The sequence below is a fragment of the Halyomorpha halys genome, unplaced genomic scaffold (genome assembly GCF_000696795.3).
Source record: "Halyomorpha halys isolate HHAL.00 unplaced genomic scaffold, Hhal_1.1 Scaffold297.1, whole genome shotgun sequence".
In the NCBI taxonomy this organism is placed as follows: Eukaryota; Metazoa; Arthropoda; class Insecta; order Hemiptera; family Pentatomidae; genus Halyomorpha; species Halyomorpha halys.
In genome coordinates, this window is record NW_027109687.1 from 895,210 (window position 1) to 914,163 (window position 18,954).

The 18,954-nt window shown below is 30.3% G+C and overlaps 1 protein-coding gene across 4 annotated transcripts in view; it reads left to right on the plus strand.

Moving 5' to 3' along the window:
• Nucleotides 1-18,954, plus strand: part of LOC106680884 (inactive rhomboid protein 1) — a 388,358-nt gene that overhangs the window by 126,913 nt on the left and 242,491 nt on the right. For all 4 annotated transcript variants that reach the window (XM_014420878.3, XM_014420879.3, XM_014420880.3 and 1 more), the window contains one exon: nt 5,428-5,667. In XM_014420878.3, the coding sequence (XP_014276364.1) occupies nt 5,444-5,667 (224 nt within the window). In that variant the 5' untranslated portion in view covers nt 5,428-5,443. The remainder of the gene's footprint in view (nt 1-5,427; nt 5,668-18,954) is intronic.

The following is an 18,954-nucleotide window of genomic DNA, read 5'->3' on the forward strand; positions in this document are numbered from 1 at the left end:
TATATATATAATTGTCGCAGTGCTTTATTAGTTATTACAATTAGTATTTGCTGAAAAAATATTTTATTTCTTAGATTAAAATTTTTTTGAACTTCTAGGGAGGGCAGCTTACTTGTGTTCAGTCAATTTATATGTCGTACATGCTCGAATCTAGCAATAGTTCAGTTAGTAATCATTGCCGGTTAACTAGTACCAAATTACAAAAAAAAAAAAAAAAAAAGAACTATGTAATAAGTGATATCATTCTCTATTATGAATTTATTCAGCGGTTTCTGACCTGTATGCTCAGAGGCTACTTTAATGTCAATTTCTTTTCAGTTCATCAATTATTTATTTTACAACAGACTTTTTTTATAATTATTCATACAATCATTTACAATTACTCTGAAGTTTATCCAAATCCTACTGTATAAAACCGTTGAAAAGCTGAATCTCTGCTCATAATTGGCCTTAAAAGGGCGAAATATTGGCTTCAAATAAAGAAAAATGGTTTTCAACGTTTTATTCTATATTCCCAGTTCTAATTAATTGTTTAATTGGCCCAATTTACAGCATTTGGTGTGGCTTATAGAGCCCTAAACCACTTCTATGTTTTGTGTAGCTTGATTGAGTGATATTGAACTTATTGCTATTTTTCTGATTTTTCAGAAGAAATCATTTTAGGTTAAAATCTTAAACAAAAATTTTTTATTTTTGAAAATTCGGTTAAGATACTTTTTTTTTGTTTTTTGATCTCTTGTGAGATTGTGACATGTCGTACATCGGCCACACCTACACACCTACACGCTCTAATTGTCTGGGCGCTTTTTAAGTATTGCTCGATTAAACTATCTTAAAGGAAGAGGAGACTTCCCGTTTTAAGCTAATATTCCAAAACTGATATAAAAAAGCTTATTACCTTAATTGGACCCTGCTACTAACCTTCCAAAGCCACAAGGCAATATTTCACTTGTGTACATATATCATCCTTGTAATATGTATGTATGTATTATACGAATAAATAAATAAAAGATGTTACGAAAAAGAAAATATTGTAAATAATTTTAAATAAATACAATAATTAATATCAAAGTTTCAATTGTGTTCATTTAGTCTATATTGGTTCCTAAATCTACCAATTGCGAATCTTTACCGAGTCTGCTATAATATGTAGTAATAATCAAAGTGTTTTACAGATGTAAAGTTTGTAAAAATTTTATATAAATAAGATTTAAATAAATATAATCAAAGAAAATAAAAAATGATATGAGGAAATATTAATAAAGACTACAAATAAATTACATATGCCTAAAAAACACATACAAATGTTAAATTAAAAAAATAAAACTGTTTCAATCTCGTAATTGTTTAGAACTGTTAAACATCTGTCGAAATGAATTCATCTCGGTTTATCTACTAAGAATACTAGTGGTTAATCTCGGTCTGAGGACGGTTTTAATTACCCTATATCTCTTTGTTTTACAAATATTTATTTTTAAACCACATAATAGTCGGTTTTTTTTTAATCCAGCATTATCACACATTTATACCATAAAGAGAACCACCATTAATAATTTAACCTTCTCAAACATTGCTATATTTAGATATAGTAATCATTAAGTTAGTGAATGAGTTGTATCAGTACTTTTGTACATTAAGAAGATAAAAATATAACGGGTTCTATCGGTATAATAATCCAGTATCAGTGATACTGGTCCACGTCAGATGATTTATTGGGGAAAAATAAATTACCTTTCAAATGAGTGGCTACAACTTTATCTAAAAAACTAATTTTTTATTAAGATTATTTGAAATCCAATACATATTTTGCACTACCAGTATTAATAATTTCAGTTTCGTTCGTTTTTGAGATACAGTGCTCAATAACACAGTAAGTGAATGGTTACAAATCCACAGAGCCAGGTTTTATTACTTAGAAAGATACAGATAAAATGAATTTCCATAGGAACTTACGAATATTGTTTTAAAATAAACATGGGTCAATCCATTATATTTGCTAGTATTCGTCAGATTTAGATGATATTTACTTTGTTTTGTTGATACTTCTGATTGTCTGTATAATGATGAGATTGAAAGTGGTAGATGATAAAAAGATTTACCATAGAAAATGTTAGATTAAGTTTTAGATTTTCTTGAAGCGCAGCCATATTCAACATACACAGTGTAAAGAGAAACACTGTTAATAATACTCAATAAACCAATGCTTGCCGAATAAAACATGACAGATAATTTCAGTAGTTTTCAGAACAGTATATCCATATATTAAATTAATAACTAAAATTAAAATAATCTATTTTTTATTATAATTTATTATTATTATCGTGAAACAATTATTTTCTTATATGACTTACCTAGTTGTTCCTTAGCGCCAAAGAATAATTTCAAATGGGTTTATTTGTATACATCTTGCAGTTACGTTTCAACGTGTATAAACAGATCTTTAAGTGTTTGGCATTGTACGTTTCAAGAATTAGGTTAATTTTCTTTCTCTGTTGCATTTTCTAATTAACAAAATATTAATTTAAATGTAAACTGCATTTATTTAATTAAAGGTTGAATCTATTTGCAACTGTTTTTCAATAACGATAAATTCTGTTTTAGGAATTTTATAACTCTCTCTATTAATTTTTATTTTAAAATCTTCGAGGATAATACCTTTACGCTCGCGTAAATGAAGTAGTTGACGGATCAGTTCCATTTTACTCGTTTTCGAAATATATGTGTTGAGGAAAATAGGTTTACGCATATAAAGAAATTTAAGGACCGACGGAGACCGGGATCTAATGAAGTATGAAATTAGACAACATCCATCGAAACTATAAACCTTCAAAATTGAGCAAATGCACTGGAACGCCGTTTGTTTCTTGGAACACTTGAAGACTCCAGTTCTAACCATTTGCGGAGTACCACAACGGTTAGCACTTGGACTGATATTGGGCACTCACCCTTCGAAAGGGGCCTCAGCCACCATCATTATAGTTACTCAAGAGAGATGACACTAAGATGCACGCCTTGAAGACGGACACTATCGAAGTGATATTCCAACAACGGAAGTGATATAAGCGGATATATTATTTGTAAATAAAAGGTGGAGGATGAAAAGAACAAAGAAACGTGTGAAAATGTAAAATATGTTGAAATTTTTTTTCATCATGTTCTTTGAACTTGGGAGAGCTGAAATGAAACAATGGCAATAAAACGAACTTTAAAGTTTTCTATTTTTCTTTTGGATTAAAAACATCCTAGAAACGGTCTAATATAATACTACAGACCTCCACTCCTCCTTTTGTATACTACATTGATAACTTATTATTTAATAATAAATAATAAACTTTCTAAAATTTACACACAAAAAAAAACTTGATTTTTCACAATTATGGAAGAAAAATTGAAAATTGAAGGTTTATTAGCTCGAAAACTATATTTCTTACGAATTCATTTAGATTTGCATGGCCTATAAAGTATTATTGAACCAATATTGACTAAAAATTAATTTTAAAATATTAAATTTTTTAAAATTTGTTTTTACCTAGACTTTTTATTAATTAAAAAAGTACTAATTTTGTTTATCTACTTTAAAACTAAAAATGAATATATATTTAATGGATAATATAGAAATGGAATTCATATTACTTTTAACTATTAGTTTATAATAGTTATTTGTTCAATATATTATTTTCATAGAAACTCTTTTACTGATATTATATATAATATGGAAACATAATTATCGGTCAACCTGTTTCACCTCGAGTGTTCTTTGATTGAGTTCTTGAACCCCTATTCAAGTCTTTCCCCATAGACCAATTTTTCTCTTCTGTTGCATATATATTTTTTATATTTTTCTTAATTTCTAAGTGGGATAGACATTGTCAGCTCGGCTCTTGAACATTCTGGATCTGTTGCAAACAGCATCAGAAATTTGTTTTCTGAGGATCCTTTCCAAACATTGTACTTGGAATACTTGACTACTATACTACAGGTATTTGGCCTTCCTAAACGAAAGTAGCTTGGCAATTATCTCGGGTTTTTACTTTCTACTTACTTCACGAATCAACAACTGACCGGACCTTCAACCATAGGATGATATTGGAAAAGACATCTGAATATAGAATGACAACACATCATGTGTTTGTACATTCAAAATCCGCCTATAATAGCATAAAGAAGCCCGAGCTTAATATTACTCTTCAAGAATTTGGAAGTACACCAATAAAACGATCAGGTTAGTAAGGCAAGGAGAGATAGACTCAAACGAAGGGCAAGGACAATGAAACTCCCATCTTTAAGAAAAAAAGTAGTTTCTTTTTATTTATTTAATGTAATTTACAACTGTGCACAATAATACAATAAGTAAATATGTTGTATGTTTCATATACAGTTGAAAATCTTGGGAAGGAATCACCCATTGATGGTACTTCAAACATTAATTTAAATTAGAAGGTCCCGTAGCCATGTTCTTTTCAAACGCCTCGGAGGATTATCAGGGATTGTTAAGGATGAAAGATTAAGAATTAATGGGTTAGGATGGTTAAGGAGTTTGAAATGAAAAGACGCATATCTGTTTTGGGTCAAATCTGCAACGAATGGGATGTTAGGGTCTTTGTGAATGAGTTTATTTGTGACGTAATAAGGAGCATCAAGGATTTTATGTAGGATTATGGATTGTAACGATTGGATGCGGGAAGAATTTGATGGTTGGTCGAGCCCCAGAGCTCAATTCCATATGTCCAAATTGGTCTGATTATCGTAGTGTATACTAATTTTTTGTAGTGAATGGGAAGTTTAGAGCGATTGTCAAGTAAGTGTTGTAGCAATTGGAATCTACGAGCAGTTTCTTGTCGTTTCAGTCTTGTGTGTGGATTCCAAGTAAGTCTCTAAGAAAAAAGTACATCGATGAATTTTTGTTAGATCTAGGAAAATGAAGAAATATATAAGCTATTTGGGGAAGCTAATATCATGAGGTTTATAAAGATCTTCACTAAGCTGGGCACGTTGCCCGGATGAATATGGAACAAATCTTGGAAGTAAACCTCCCCCCGAGCTAGAGGTATTGGACGGCCAAAACTCAAATGGGAGGATTATGTGACACAGGAAGGCAGGAATCGGATGTTAGTATAAAAGTGGAGAGCAGTGGTAAAGGGCCGGAACACAGAGGGAAATCTTAAACAGGAGGTTAGATCTATATCGAGCTGTAGTGCCAAAGAACACCTTCACGTTTTACTACAGATTATGACTTTTGTCACTTCATATCAATGTTCCGATATGTTAAAATTAAATTTATTTACCTAATTAATTAGTTTATATTATATTTAATGTTTTCACTTGATTAAAATATGTTCCTATTGTCAATACATAACAATATATGCATATACACTAGAACACACATAATGTTTTTATAATTAATGAAAGAATTTGTTAATGTTGCAGGTGTGGACAGGGGGGTATGGGGGAGAGCTACCCGACGGACCGCTACTCGCCGGTGGAGCGGTACGTGCCTCGCTACCCGGCGCCGCCCCTCAACACCGGCCGGTACCTGGACCCCTACTCGAGAAGGGACATCTACCTCCCTCCGCCCCGCTACCTCCGGCCCCTCCACAGGTACACCCCCCGCCCCACCAGGATAGAGTACCGGGCCCATGTGGAGTACCTCGGCTCCTCCGGTGGCAGGTATGTACTATCTAGAGATATTCATATGTATTACATTTAATTTATTTGATAAGTCCTTGTTATGAGGGATTGTTTCTATAGTATGGATCCAATAAGCTTATTAAAGGGTTATACATGAGAAAAGTAAAATGGATTAGATTAGATTAGATTTTTATTCAGGGCGATCAACATCTAGGTTATTACACCCTTTTTACTTCATCTATCTTCTTGTCTTTGACATTTGATAGTTGAACGTAGACTATTTCCTTTTTACACTGGTCGGTATTGGTGGATTATATTTTAGTATAAAGTTGAGTTTCTTTCAGAAATTTTATTATTTTGTCTATGGATTCTGCTGAGTCTTTAAGGGCCAATTCTCTTGTATGAGGAATTTTAATATTTTCGATGACTTGACGAAATGATGAGCATTCTTCAATTATATGCTTTATCGATAATGGGGAATGACAGGTTTGGCATATAGGCTGGTCCTCTTTTGTGATTAAGTGGAGGTGTGTTAATTTGGAATGTCCTATTCATACTCTTGCAACAACCACTTCTTCTCTTCTGTTTCCCCTTATAGCACTTGTCCACTTTTGCGTGTTTTTTTTTTACATTTCTTAGTTTATTGGTGAGTGGTACGTCAGCCCACATTGAATTCCAACTTTTTTGGATTCTGTTCCTTAAAAATGCCTTTATGTCTTTCGGCTCGTAAATTTGGAGTAGTGGAACGTTCATTGTAGCAGCCTCTTTAGCCGCTTTATCCGCTGCCTCATTTCCAGCTATTTCTGAGTGCCCTGGAGTCCAGAGAAAGGAAACACTTTTTTTATGATGTTTTAGCATGTCTATATAGTTATGAATTTTGTCTATCGTAGGTCCGCTTTGATTGAAGTTTGATAGACTCTGGAGTGCAGACATTGAATCTGTACAAATGAGTATGTTTGAGTATTCACTTTCTATACATAAATGAAGTGCTGTTGAAATCGCCTGAAGTTCAGCTGTAAATATTGTTGAGTATGTGGGCAATTTATATCTTTTGGGTGTCCCATGTATTATGATAAGTAAAATGGATGAGTATAAATAAGGAAATAAAATAAAATATAAAAACTCAAATAAAAAAATGGTGTGGCAGATCAATAACTGACAATAATTGAGGTGTTACATTAAAATAAATCCATTTTCTAATTTTCTTCATTAATAGGTTTAGTATTGGGCTAGCTGTACCCGGGGGCGTTGTTGCGGCTCAGTCTGATTGAACACGGAGGAAATAAAAACGAAAGCACATGTTTTTAATAAGTTTAATATCACTATGCTTATGGCTGTACAATATTTTTTATTTATCCATTAGGTGAGTAGATATTGTCTTATTTACCGACTCTCGAACACGCAACATATAATTGTGTGAGATGCAATCTGAGATCAGTCAATCTAGACCGCACAATTTTATTTACCGCTTTATTTATTGTGATGGCATATTAAATTAAACAAATAAATATCATGTATGCTTTGTCAATATCTTTCCAGTTATGGTGTCAGTGCAATATAAAAATTGCTTATTGTCTTACTGTTAATATTAACCCAATAAGGATCTATAAATTAAATTTACTTAATTTAAAATTACTTACAAATGAGTGTGCTAAGGATGTGTATTCCTCAAGTTACTACACCAAGTAAACAAAATTCTGTGAAAACCTTCACACATTGTACAACAAAACTTTAATAAGTGTGGGTGAAATGTTTAATATGCGTCATAATATGTACAGGCGATATAGAAATTCTCAATATCTTTGTTAATCCTCGTTCGATTAAGGTAATTTTTTTTTCTTCGTTTAGGTAATTTCAGTATCTATCATACTGTTCCATACATACATTTTGAGCAATGTCCAATGAAGTTTAATTTTTTTCTACTGGATAAATCCAGGATTTCAATAAATAAGATCCTTCACACGATTACAGCTAACGTTTAAAAATAAATCGTGTAAATCAAATTAAAACATTCGAAAATCTTAGTTAAATAACTTACATTTTTATATATATTGATTATCACTTAAATGGATTTGTTACTCAAAAAAAGTTATATTCCATGTGATCTAAAAACTGATAATTAAAAATAAAAAAGGTATTATATTCATCCTAATTAAGATATACAAATTACAAAAAAAAATAAAATTGAAATTTTATGCATATATAAATTGAACTTTATTAAATATTGTCTTATATTATTTTAAGTATTTTTATATAAAAAAAGTTTTTAGAAATTTTCTAAGAAAACTTATATAGTAAATAATTTATTTTTATGTCTTAACCAAACTTAAAACATTGAAGATGATTTTTATTGAATTAGAATTATTTTTATAGAATTATAATTATTGAACTTTATTTTGTAATATTTAAACTTTATAGATCAACCTCTTACTTGTTTCAATTATGATATTAATTAAATCCGGTGAGTTAAACCAATATAGTACAAGTTAAAGTTTTAAGTACTGCGGTGTGAAGATTTCTAAAGCGTGTTCAGAGTTACTTTCAAGGACTTCAGCGTTGTCTTTTTACAACCGTTCGAAGCAGTGAAACTCTATATATTTAAATAGTGAGATGGTTAATTTCATGCGATTACAGGCATCAAGGCTTTTAAGGGAATCTCATAAAAATAATACTCGTTTCTTTATATGAATTGCTTTGTCTGGCAGGTTGGTTGGTTTTCTGTTTCTGTCTGCAGCCTTTCATTGCTTTTCTTTTGCAGTGTCTACTTTGCTCTGTTGTTTATTATAATTAATTTCGTTGCATTTTCAGATATTATATAATTGCAACTTAAAACCATAAAAAATTCATACATCAAATCGACTTCTCTATAAAAAGTTACTTTATCACAACGTTTTCAAAGTTTTGTTTTCATAAGTACAAATGCCACTTTTTCGTTTATTTTGTAAATTTTTCATTTGCCATGCATTACAAATACAATGAAATACAACCAGATATATTTTTAAATAATTCGTTATTCATTACAGCTATAAAAGGAAATCAATCAGTTTTTTAAGATATTGAGATGAAAAAACTTCTGTTGTATTTGTTTGTACAGCGTTTTCGGGTTTCCTCATCTTCAAGTACTAATATTCCTCAAATAATTACAGTTAGTTTAATATTATCAATAATTTTTTATATTTACAATTAAATCTTTATAATCAAACTTACCTCATTTTCGTTAAGTACATCTATTTATTTTTTAAATATGAGCTAAAGAGACAAATGAATGTATGAGTAGTGAACGACATTGTTTAAACAATGCTGTGTTGTAAATTTAGTTAATGTAAGTATATGACAATATTTCAAAAAAGAAACAGATGCTCTTAACGAAATGAAGTAAAATTGATTATAAGGTTTTAATTGTATTTATAAATTGTTGATAATTTTCAATTTATTTTTATGATTGTAGGAATATTAGTACTTGAAGTAAATAATTGACGAATAAAGTTTTATTTTATCCTATACTTTCACTATTTGATTGATTACTTTTTTTTTTTTAATTTTTATACAATACCTCCCTAAAACCGCGAAACGTTAAGTTTTCGTTACGTATACGTTATGAATTTTATTTCTTTATACTATAAAAATGATATAGAAAGTGATCATTTTATTTTTTTTACCCAATTAAGAAGTAGTGGATTTTATCAATAAATTTTTTTTTTTAAATCCACTTTAGCTTTTACTCCGAAATATTGTTCTGATGTAGCTGAACACCCTGTGGAGCTACTGGATGAACAAAATTTCAAACAAAATATTAGTTGGTAATTTTCATGTTAGATATCAGAACAGTCCGTTGAAAACAATATCGGTCAATCAACAATCTTTATTAATAAAAAAAAACCATCGTTCGGTTGATCGTAATATACCAGAAGCATAATGCAGGTAAAATATCATTTCAATGCCTTCTTAAATGTCTAGTAAATTAATGTTTCAGGTCTCTTTTCAAATCGTTCTGTAATACTTATGTCCTTTGAAGAAACTTTGTTATTAAAAAACAATCACATTAATGACAAGTTAATGCAAACTTGAAATGTATAAATTAGATACAATCGATTCCTACATTTCTTGAATACTTTTGTACTAATAATATACATAATTGAATATATTTGTACTGATAACGTACATAATTGAATAATTTTGTTCTAATAATATACATAATTGAATAAATATTTACTAATATCGTACATAATTGAATAATTTTGTTCTAATAATATACATAATTGAGTAATTCTGTACTAATAACGTTCATAATTGAATAGTTTTGTTCTAATAATATATAATTAAATAAATATTTACTAATAATATACATAATTTAATAATTTTGTTCTAATAATATACATAATTGAATAAATTTGTACTGATAACGTACATAGTTGAATAATTTTGTTCTAATAATATACATAATTGAGTAATTGTGTACTAATAACGTTCATAATTGAATAGTTTTGTTCTAATAATATACAATTAAATAAATCTTTACTAATAATGTACATAATTTAATAATTTTGTTCTGATAACGTACATAGTTGAATAATTTTGTTCTAATAATATACATAATTGAGTAATTGTGTACTAATAAGGTACATAATTGAATAATTTTGTTCTAATAATATATAATTAAATAAATTTCTACTAATAACGTTCATAATTGAATAGTTTTGTTCTAATAGTATATAATTAAATAAATCTGTACTAATAATGTACATAATTGAATAATTTTTTCTAATAATATACATAATTGAGTAATTGTGTACTAATAATATAGTGTGAGTAATTTTAAGGGGAGAAAGATATAAATAGCTGGGCAAAAATCCTTCGTTGGAGGTATTAATAGGGTCTGGTACAAAAGGTAAGACTGGAAATCTCAATGGGCTGTGAAGGTTTCTTGGACCTTGATCAAACAGAACGATACCATGAATATCGTTGAAAAGCAGCCGTGGGAGACCCCTGAAAAGGGTCTAATTCAATCGATTTAGCTTTTGTAAATAGTCCTAGGGGCGAAGGTTCTATGGAATGACTTCAAATAATGAATGTTCTATTCACGCAGAGCTCACGTATACTTCATGAGCTCCCTCTACATACCCTTTTCAAATACCTGGGAGGAACTGATATTTATAAAATTTGTGGTATAATTAGTTTCTTCCAAAGAATTAGTATCATATCATTATAGTATCATGTCATATTATATAGTATCATTTCTAAATTATACACTGTATGGGACATAGAATTTTTGTTAAAATTTCTCACAAATACTAAACCTTGCTAAAGGCAACCACTTCCTAACACCAATATAACGACATTCTTTTTTTTTTTTCCTTTTTTTCACGGAACTTTGAAGACTACGTGAATATTACTATATTTCACTCCTTATTTTTTCTTTTTTCCCCCCCTCTCTTCTTCTCATCATTTCTGTGTGCCTTTGCTTCCTCCCTTCCGACCACGCAGTACCCTTCCGTTTTTCATTATTTGCCGCAAGAACATTGATTTCTTTCAATTATTTTCCATACTGTTTTATATAGCAAAATATAGCGACATTCTTATATTTTACCTTTTTTGCATTTTTTTTTTTTTTTAACGGGAAGAGGAAACTTAATTTTAAAAACTAGGATATCAAGTTGTACGTATGAGAGATTCGCAGATGGGAGCGGTTCAATGAGGCATGTGAAAATCAGTCAGTTGGGATCGAGTATTTAATAAATAGATGAATGGATACAAAGTGAGGAGATCTAGGATGTAGGTAGATCATTTGGTTTTAAAGGCTTGGAATAGAAAAATACCAAGGAGGTATTGCCTTCGGGAGTAGGATAAATCCACTTTATCCACTAGATAAAGCGCCAGGAAAACCCGAAGATTCTCTTGAAGCAGTTCATGGGTATATTCACTCTCATCTCTAGACAGCCCTCCGTAGACTTAGCAGCCGTAGTCGAAGTGGGGGAATACGATAGATGATACTAGGATCTGACGTGTATTCTGAGGGATGGAATCAAGAAGTCTTTGAAATAGATAGTATAGGTACGAATTTACGTGTTATCTGGGAAATATGATTACTCAAGGAGAGGTTTAGGTCGAAGATGACTTCAAATATAGATGTATAAAATACAGAAGTGAAATATATTTCCATAGAATAAAATTGTAATATGTTTTTCTTATTATTATATAATTTGATATTAATGTAGGTGGGCTTAATGTAGTTCATAATGTTTTCCTTAGTCTTTCTAATTGATATTTAATAATAAAAAATTAAACACACTAAAAAGAAAAAAAAATCAACCAAATTAAAGATGTTTATGATATATATTGATAAAGTTTCTCTTGATTGTTAATAATATGTATATTTGGGGATTTTAAGGCTGTAAATATGTAATGTAAATAACCTGTATGTGTACAGGGATACTTATACAGCCGCTTAGTGCCGATGATTCAATTGTATCCAATTTTAAATATAGGTATGGCTGACTTTATTATCAATAGGAATATTTTATAACATACCCCTCGCAAAAGATCAGTTAACCACAAACTTAAAGATTTAACCTTGCACAACATAGCAAAGAACAATGCTCGAATTTTGTTTTATATAGTTGCCTTCTTGGAATCAGTAATTTATTTTATCAACAAACCACCTTGTGTTCTTTGCGTTTCTGTACCAGCTGTTAAATAACGTAGAAGTGAGTTACTTTTCTCCTTAAGAGATTAAATTGCTTCATTACATTAAAAGTTTTGTGTAACTGAGTGCGGCACACCAATGTTCGTTAAAGGCGCAAATGAGCTGGAAGGGAAAGAGAAAGACTTCACGTTCCGATTGGTAGTAGCAAAGCTCAGTTGAAAAATAATCGTAGAAATTAATAAAAAATAATGAAAACGAAGTAATCCACTTTTACGGTATCTTAAAAATTGTATCAAAAACGCTTTAATAGTTAAGGAGATGGGAGATTTCTTTGAAATAGGTTACAACTATAACGGTTAAAACAAAATCAATGCGGATTTTTCAACGTACACTTTTTTTTTTTTTTTTTGGAGGGGGAGAGGAAAGACGTGAGAGGAGGAGCTTGGTTACCCAATTATTGGGGAAGATGATACTCAACTGATTAATAGCTAATATCCTTAACAAATATAAGATATAACTTATAACTTCTATTGGCAGAAAAAATGTAATTTGTGTGGAACAAATCCTACAGGTTAAATTATCATGAGATAAATAATTAAGAATGTCTCAATAGATCATTAGTAAAGTAATTAAAATTTTATATCCAACATTAGAACATGCGATTCATCCTGGCCAGTTATTTAGAAAACAATCCTTCTCAAAATTCAATGATTTTAGCTCTAACACAAGAAAGTACAATTGATCTAACAATAAACTCAGACACTTTACAAATCTTTAATAAAATGGTTTCGGAGACTTAATGTTTTTTGGAGCGAGAGATGAGTGTGAGTTCGACTCAAATATGTCTTTTTGAATTATTATAAATTCTATTTTTGGCGACTTTGACGTCGTAACGCGAAATGAACCCGATCTACTATACCCCATATATATTTATTCAATTAGGTCAGAGGTTTATAGTGAGCCTTCAGTTTAAAATGCAACTTTCGAGTTAAATTCAATGTAATTTTAGGTGACTGTGACTGAACGCCATTGTGTATTCGGACCAATCTAGCCTGCCAGAACCACATATCCTAGTTTAGCTCCCTAGATTATATAAATTTAGATACTTGGTTGGTATAAATCTTTCAAGTTTAATTGACTTGTCCGTTCTTAGTCTGATGAGCTCATGAAAGCAAAACAGCCCTTAACGTTAAAATCTTGAAAACTCCAAAATTGACTTTTGTTGGTCATATATTGCATCATAATTTATTGATATATTCAAGTTAACTTTATGAAAGGAGGATGCGGTATGTTTGGTCTTATGTGTTAAGGTTTGTGGATAACCGCTGTTATCAGGTTATCATCAGACTAAATGTATTTTTTTTTATTAATTAAAATAAATTTGAATTAATCATTTTTCACTAACGAAGGCAGTAGACATAGCTACTCCATTAAAAAAAAAAGAAATCCTTAATTAACGATATCCTCTCACCCACATAATAATTTATCACTGTCATCTTCCATCCTTGGCAGCAGCCTTTATATTATAGAGTCATATTCAGTAACCTTATTTCACTTAATATAATTTAATTTTTACTGGATAAAAGAGTAAGTTTGAAATAATTACGTTGCTTTTTTATTTATTAAAATTATATTAATTGACGTAATGAATGACCAAACTGCTGACTTCATTGGGCTTTCATAAACTTAATTTTGGAAGCCATTGAACATATATATTTTTTTTTTTGCTCTTAGTCTCACTTTTTTCACCGCCCTGGCTGGAATCGGTGTCATTAAATACTGCATCAACATAAGAGCTATAACAAAGTATGAGCTTAAAAATTATACCCATATTAGTTAAATAATCATTTAATTTATTATATTGGGCTAATAGCGAATCTAGGTCTTTGTAAATATAGATATTATTTATATAAACGCGATCACCTTTCATAAGTTCTGCTACGTTTGGCCTATGATAAAATCGGGCTCCCGTTAAAAGTTATGTCAGTAACTTCTGAAGCACAAATAGATTTAGCAGATAACTGTGACTGATAAATTCACTGAAACGAATGATATTGATATATTTACGAACACGGAAACTAGCGATTGCGTGGTAGGCTTAACTCGACACGAATGAGTAATAAAACATGGATCTAGACGTTTACGTTGACATAGTCATCTTTTGAATAAATACTATCAATATGCGTAGGGCTCTCTGATACGGAATAATCAAATGCTTTAATGGGGCATTAATATTCAGTGCTCTCCGAAACAATAATATGTCGATTAAGGTATGTTTAATATTAATAATAACACAATTTGTAGAATATTATTTAGAACAGTTTATATCTTCTTCTCGTTGAATAGTTTTGAACGACAACGAATGATTATTTAGTGGTATGCAAATATTGAAAAATATTTATATCTATACACTGTTATATTCAAGTAATATCTGAATCGTTTCGTCATCGATAATCACAATAAACAAAAAATTATGTACATCGCCGGCATATGTACATATTCTTTGTATATATTTGTAATTTATTGTTTTTATTTGTTCTAGGAGATAGGAAAAAAAAATTTGTTTATTAATTTATAACTCATAATTTGGTGCTGAAGCTTAAATTATAATAAAAAAATTTTTTTTGTTTGGGCTCCACTTAGCTATCCTCTCGTATTGATCAGTAAATCGGAAATCCTTCGTAAAATCCTTAATGCTCCATACTTCGTTTCAAATCAAATCGATCATGTTCCATATGTTGCCGATTTGGCCAGAACCAGATACCCATTCCTTCCATGACAATCTTCCTCTACCACCAACCAATTGTTTCTAACATAGCTTCTTCATTTACCTGATAATCCTTTTAGGCGTCTTAAAAGAAGATACCCACTTGTTATTCTACTTTAGAACTGTCATTGAAGTTCTATTAATGAATAGATTTTTCAAATGTCTGTGTCATGTCATTGTATAACTAACATCAAATTTACTTGTTATATTTTTAATAAACTTGTAAATATCAACAAATAAATTAAAAAATGTATGTTTCATTTAATAGAAAAAACACTATGGAAATTACCCTATCCGTCCTGTAAGACGAAATGTACAAACTTACTCAACTACTACTTGAGTTGTTAATGAAGCTGAATTCTATGAATATTGAAACAGCGTAGTAGCGGAGTTCCTCCTGCAACCGAAACTTAAGACTCTCCTGACAAAATATTAATTTACTTTATTCATGTTTAGACTCATAGATGCAAGGATCTCTGTGTACTTGATATGAATAGATGCATAGGGCGGAATCTACTTGCAGTCGTAACGTGCAAGTGTAGTGCAGTGCATCCGACAACTTCCAAGTTTCAATATTCATAAATGTTAAACTTTACTAACAACCGACCAGTTTGTGGATATGCAAGTATAGCCATATGTAAACCTAAAGGATAAGATTATTTGTTTATTTATTTTTTTAATGTAATGGTTTTAGTTATTCATGTATTGAAAATTTTATTATATTTGGTAATGTACATAAATATGAGATGCTGTAAAATACGAACGTCAGCGAAACGTCGAGAATACTTAAAAATATATAATATTTTTTTATCAGTTTTCTTAAATAGATGCATCCCATTCATGGGATCTCAACTGAGTAATTCAAAGTAGAAAATCGGTTTGGCTTTCGCTTAAAAAACACGACATAAATACAAAAAAAAGAGACGAAACGCATTCCTCTCTCCTTGTGTGTTCCATATTAAGTCAAGAGTCAACCTGCCTTGGTGAATCGAAATGGCGTACAGTGGGACCAAACCCTAATTAATAATGGCTTTTTCATCCAGATATTTCCCTATTTAAATTTTAATGCTGATCATATTAATGTAAGTACGGAACCGAATCATAAAGTATGTATTATTATTCTTATTATAGGAATAACGAGAAAGAAGCTATTAATTTTTATATTCCTATTCTAACTTAACCTAATTTTAAATTTTGACCTAGCGCAAATGAAAAAAAAAAAAACACTTACAAACCCAAAATGAAAATCTTCTGGAGTTGTGATATTGCTTTATTTAAAAAAAAAGATAATTAAATAAAAACTATACTTATCAATTGAAGATACTCAGTCAATGAAACGGGTAATAATAATCAATTAAGATTAAAATAATTAAATAAATAAATTTAAAAAAATGAAGGTTTTGTTCAGATTATTGGATATTAAGATGTATTAATATAATATATTTTTTGTAGATTCCCTTCCTTCCTAACAAGTAAATTTAAATTTCAATGAACATTACATGTTTCAGTAATAATTATGTAATTTCATATTAACACAATATATTAATATAAGTACAGAAACGGATTATATACTTTTTAGAGTTTTTTGAGTATTCATAGAAACGATTGTTGTAAGAGAAAATATTACAAAATTGAAAAAAAAATATCAAAAACAAAATTTATTCGATATTCTTTAATTGGATTCAACTATATGGTAAACGATATTAATGTATGAGTAATAATTCGTTGGTTTCAATCAAATCGCTAAAAGATATATAATTATATAAGCTGGTTGAAATTAAAGTCCTTTACCCCGCTTATTCTTGTACAATCTGAAATTAAATTTATCGGAAACTTCGTTACAATTGTAAATCCAAAGTTTAAAATTTATTGGTCAGATTTTTTAGGATGTGCTGAGGATGACAATACTTTAACTCACGTAATTGCTTTTGTTTTATAAGCCAACTTTCTGAGTTTGATATAAATTAACTTTGTGAGACATTTATAAAAACCATATTTCATATATTTATTCTCAATAATGTTTTACGTAAATCAAATAATTTTTTGAAACTTTTCAAGCCGAGACCTCTCTAATTTCCTTTTAACCAGCTGATATACCTAAATTATTTTCAAATTGATGGACATTATAAGTTGATATGATAAAGAGAACCTATATGTTTTAGCTAATAAATAAAAAACCAATATTTGTTGGTACTTTATGCGCCGCTATACCGTTCATCCGATTGTGATGGACCTTTTTGCTAAGTGCTAAGGATTTTCCCGGGAGGGAAAAAAGCATTTTTAGCGCGTAGATCAGAAAGTTTTTTTTTGTCGTTATTATAGACAATAAGCCAATCAATTTGTCTCTATCTGTAGAATAACAAAAAAATATTACTGATTCTATTAAATATTTTTTTATTAAATATCTTCTGTTCTGGTTTGTTTAATTATATTCGGTTTGTGCTCTTTGGTGCATATTACAGAGCCCGGAACCATTCTAAAGTTTCGTGCAGATGGGTTGGATTTACCATTTAATTTTATTTACCGCCATAAACTGAATAGATATAATAAGCAATTGATTCAATCATTAATCAAATGTGTATATAATTAAATATATTAATTTATACCATTCAGTTGTATTCAATTAATCTATCTACTGGTTTGTACTGTTCGGGATTTAGTCGTGATGTCAGGATAATCGCTGAAGGCTATGCAAAACTATTATTATGATTGGATTCTTTTCCAAATGCTTGTTGTGTGTTTACCAGTTACCAATTAAATACCTTTGTATTTAAAAAATATTGTTACCACTATTGATATAATATAATGAACGGTGGTATTGGGTAATATAATAGTAGATAAACTATATCAAGGAATAAAAGTATTTATTTACATTGATATGATTTAAATTATATGAATGAAATTATTCAGATAATTGGTTTGCCATAAAATATCGATTATTACATTATCACCTAATATATATCTGAATGAGTGCTGAGTTGGTTGATTTGGGTGGTGCGTGTAAGTAACGTGTCATCTTGTTCATAGGGATGAATGGCGTCCAGGTCTCATAGCCGTTCTCAGGACTTTGTCTAGCGGTGGAGTTCCATTTCTGAAGAGCCCTTCTCAGGACCTCTTCTCTTGCTTGTCTTCTTACTTCTGCCGCTTCTTCTGCTTCCATGCCCTTTTTCCTGGTCTAGTTGTCCTGCCCCTTTTCTCCCATTTCCCTTTTAGGGCGTTACCTTTTTTTTTAATCTAACTCCTCATTGGCCATTGGTGACAGAACGCCCCCTAGGTAGGCGCCCCCTCTAGGCCTGAGAGAGGGTGGGAAAGTTTGACATGTCTGGGAAAGAGAAGGGTTTGTACCTGCTTAATTGGCTTCTGATCCTTCGTCCAAAACTGTCGTTTTTGTAGTAACCCTAAAGTGTTAATAGCTCTGATTGGGGACCCTTGTGGCAAATAAACACAGGTATGTACATATCCAGGGATACTGTGAAAGGTTCCTTGAAAGATATTCCTCCTTGGCCAGGTATCGGGACAGATGGCGAGAAACCTTAATAATATCCAGAATGGTTAGAAGGTCAATACATATCACTACATCCCTAAATCTAGCAATCGCAAAACATTGCCGAGTCTGCTAGTAAATATTATAATATAAATATAATTTCATAGGACTTCATTTTTGAAAACAATTTTTTCTTTAATAACAAGCATAACATTCTAACGTTAATTTAAAAAACTCAACCTTAATACGTTTTTTGATGTTGATGTTGTATTCAAACAAGAGATACAATTTTTACGAAGTTCACGATTCTTAAAACTTTTTTTCGCAGTTCGACACATTTTCATACTATCTGCTGCTTGATTTAATGAATGCCTGCTGAAATGATTAGAAATTGTTTCAATATGCACTCACCCCATCTATTAAAAATATTTT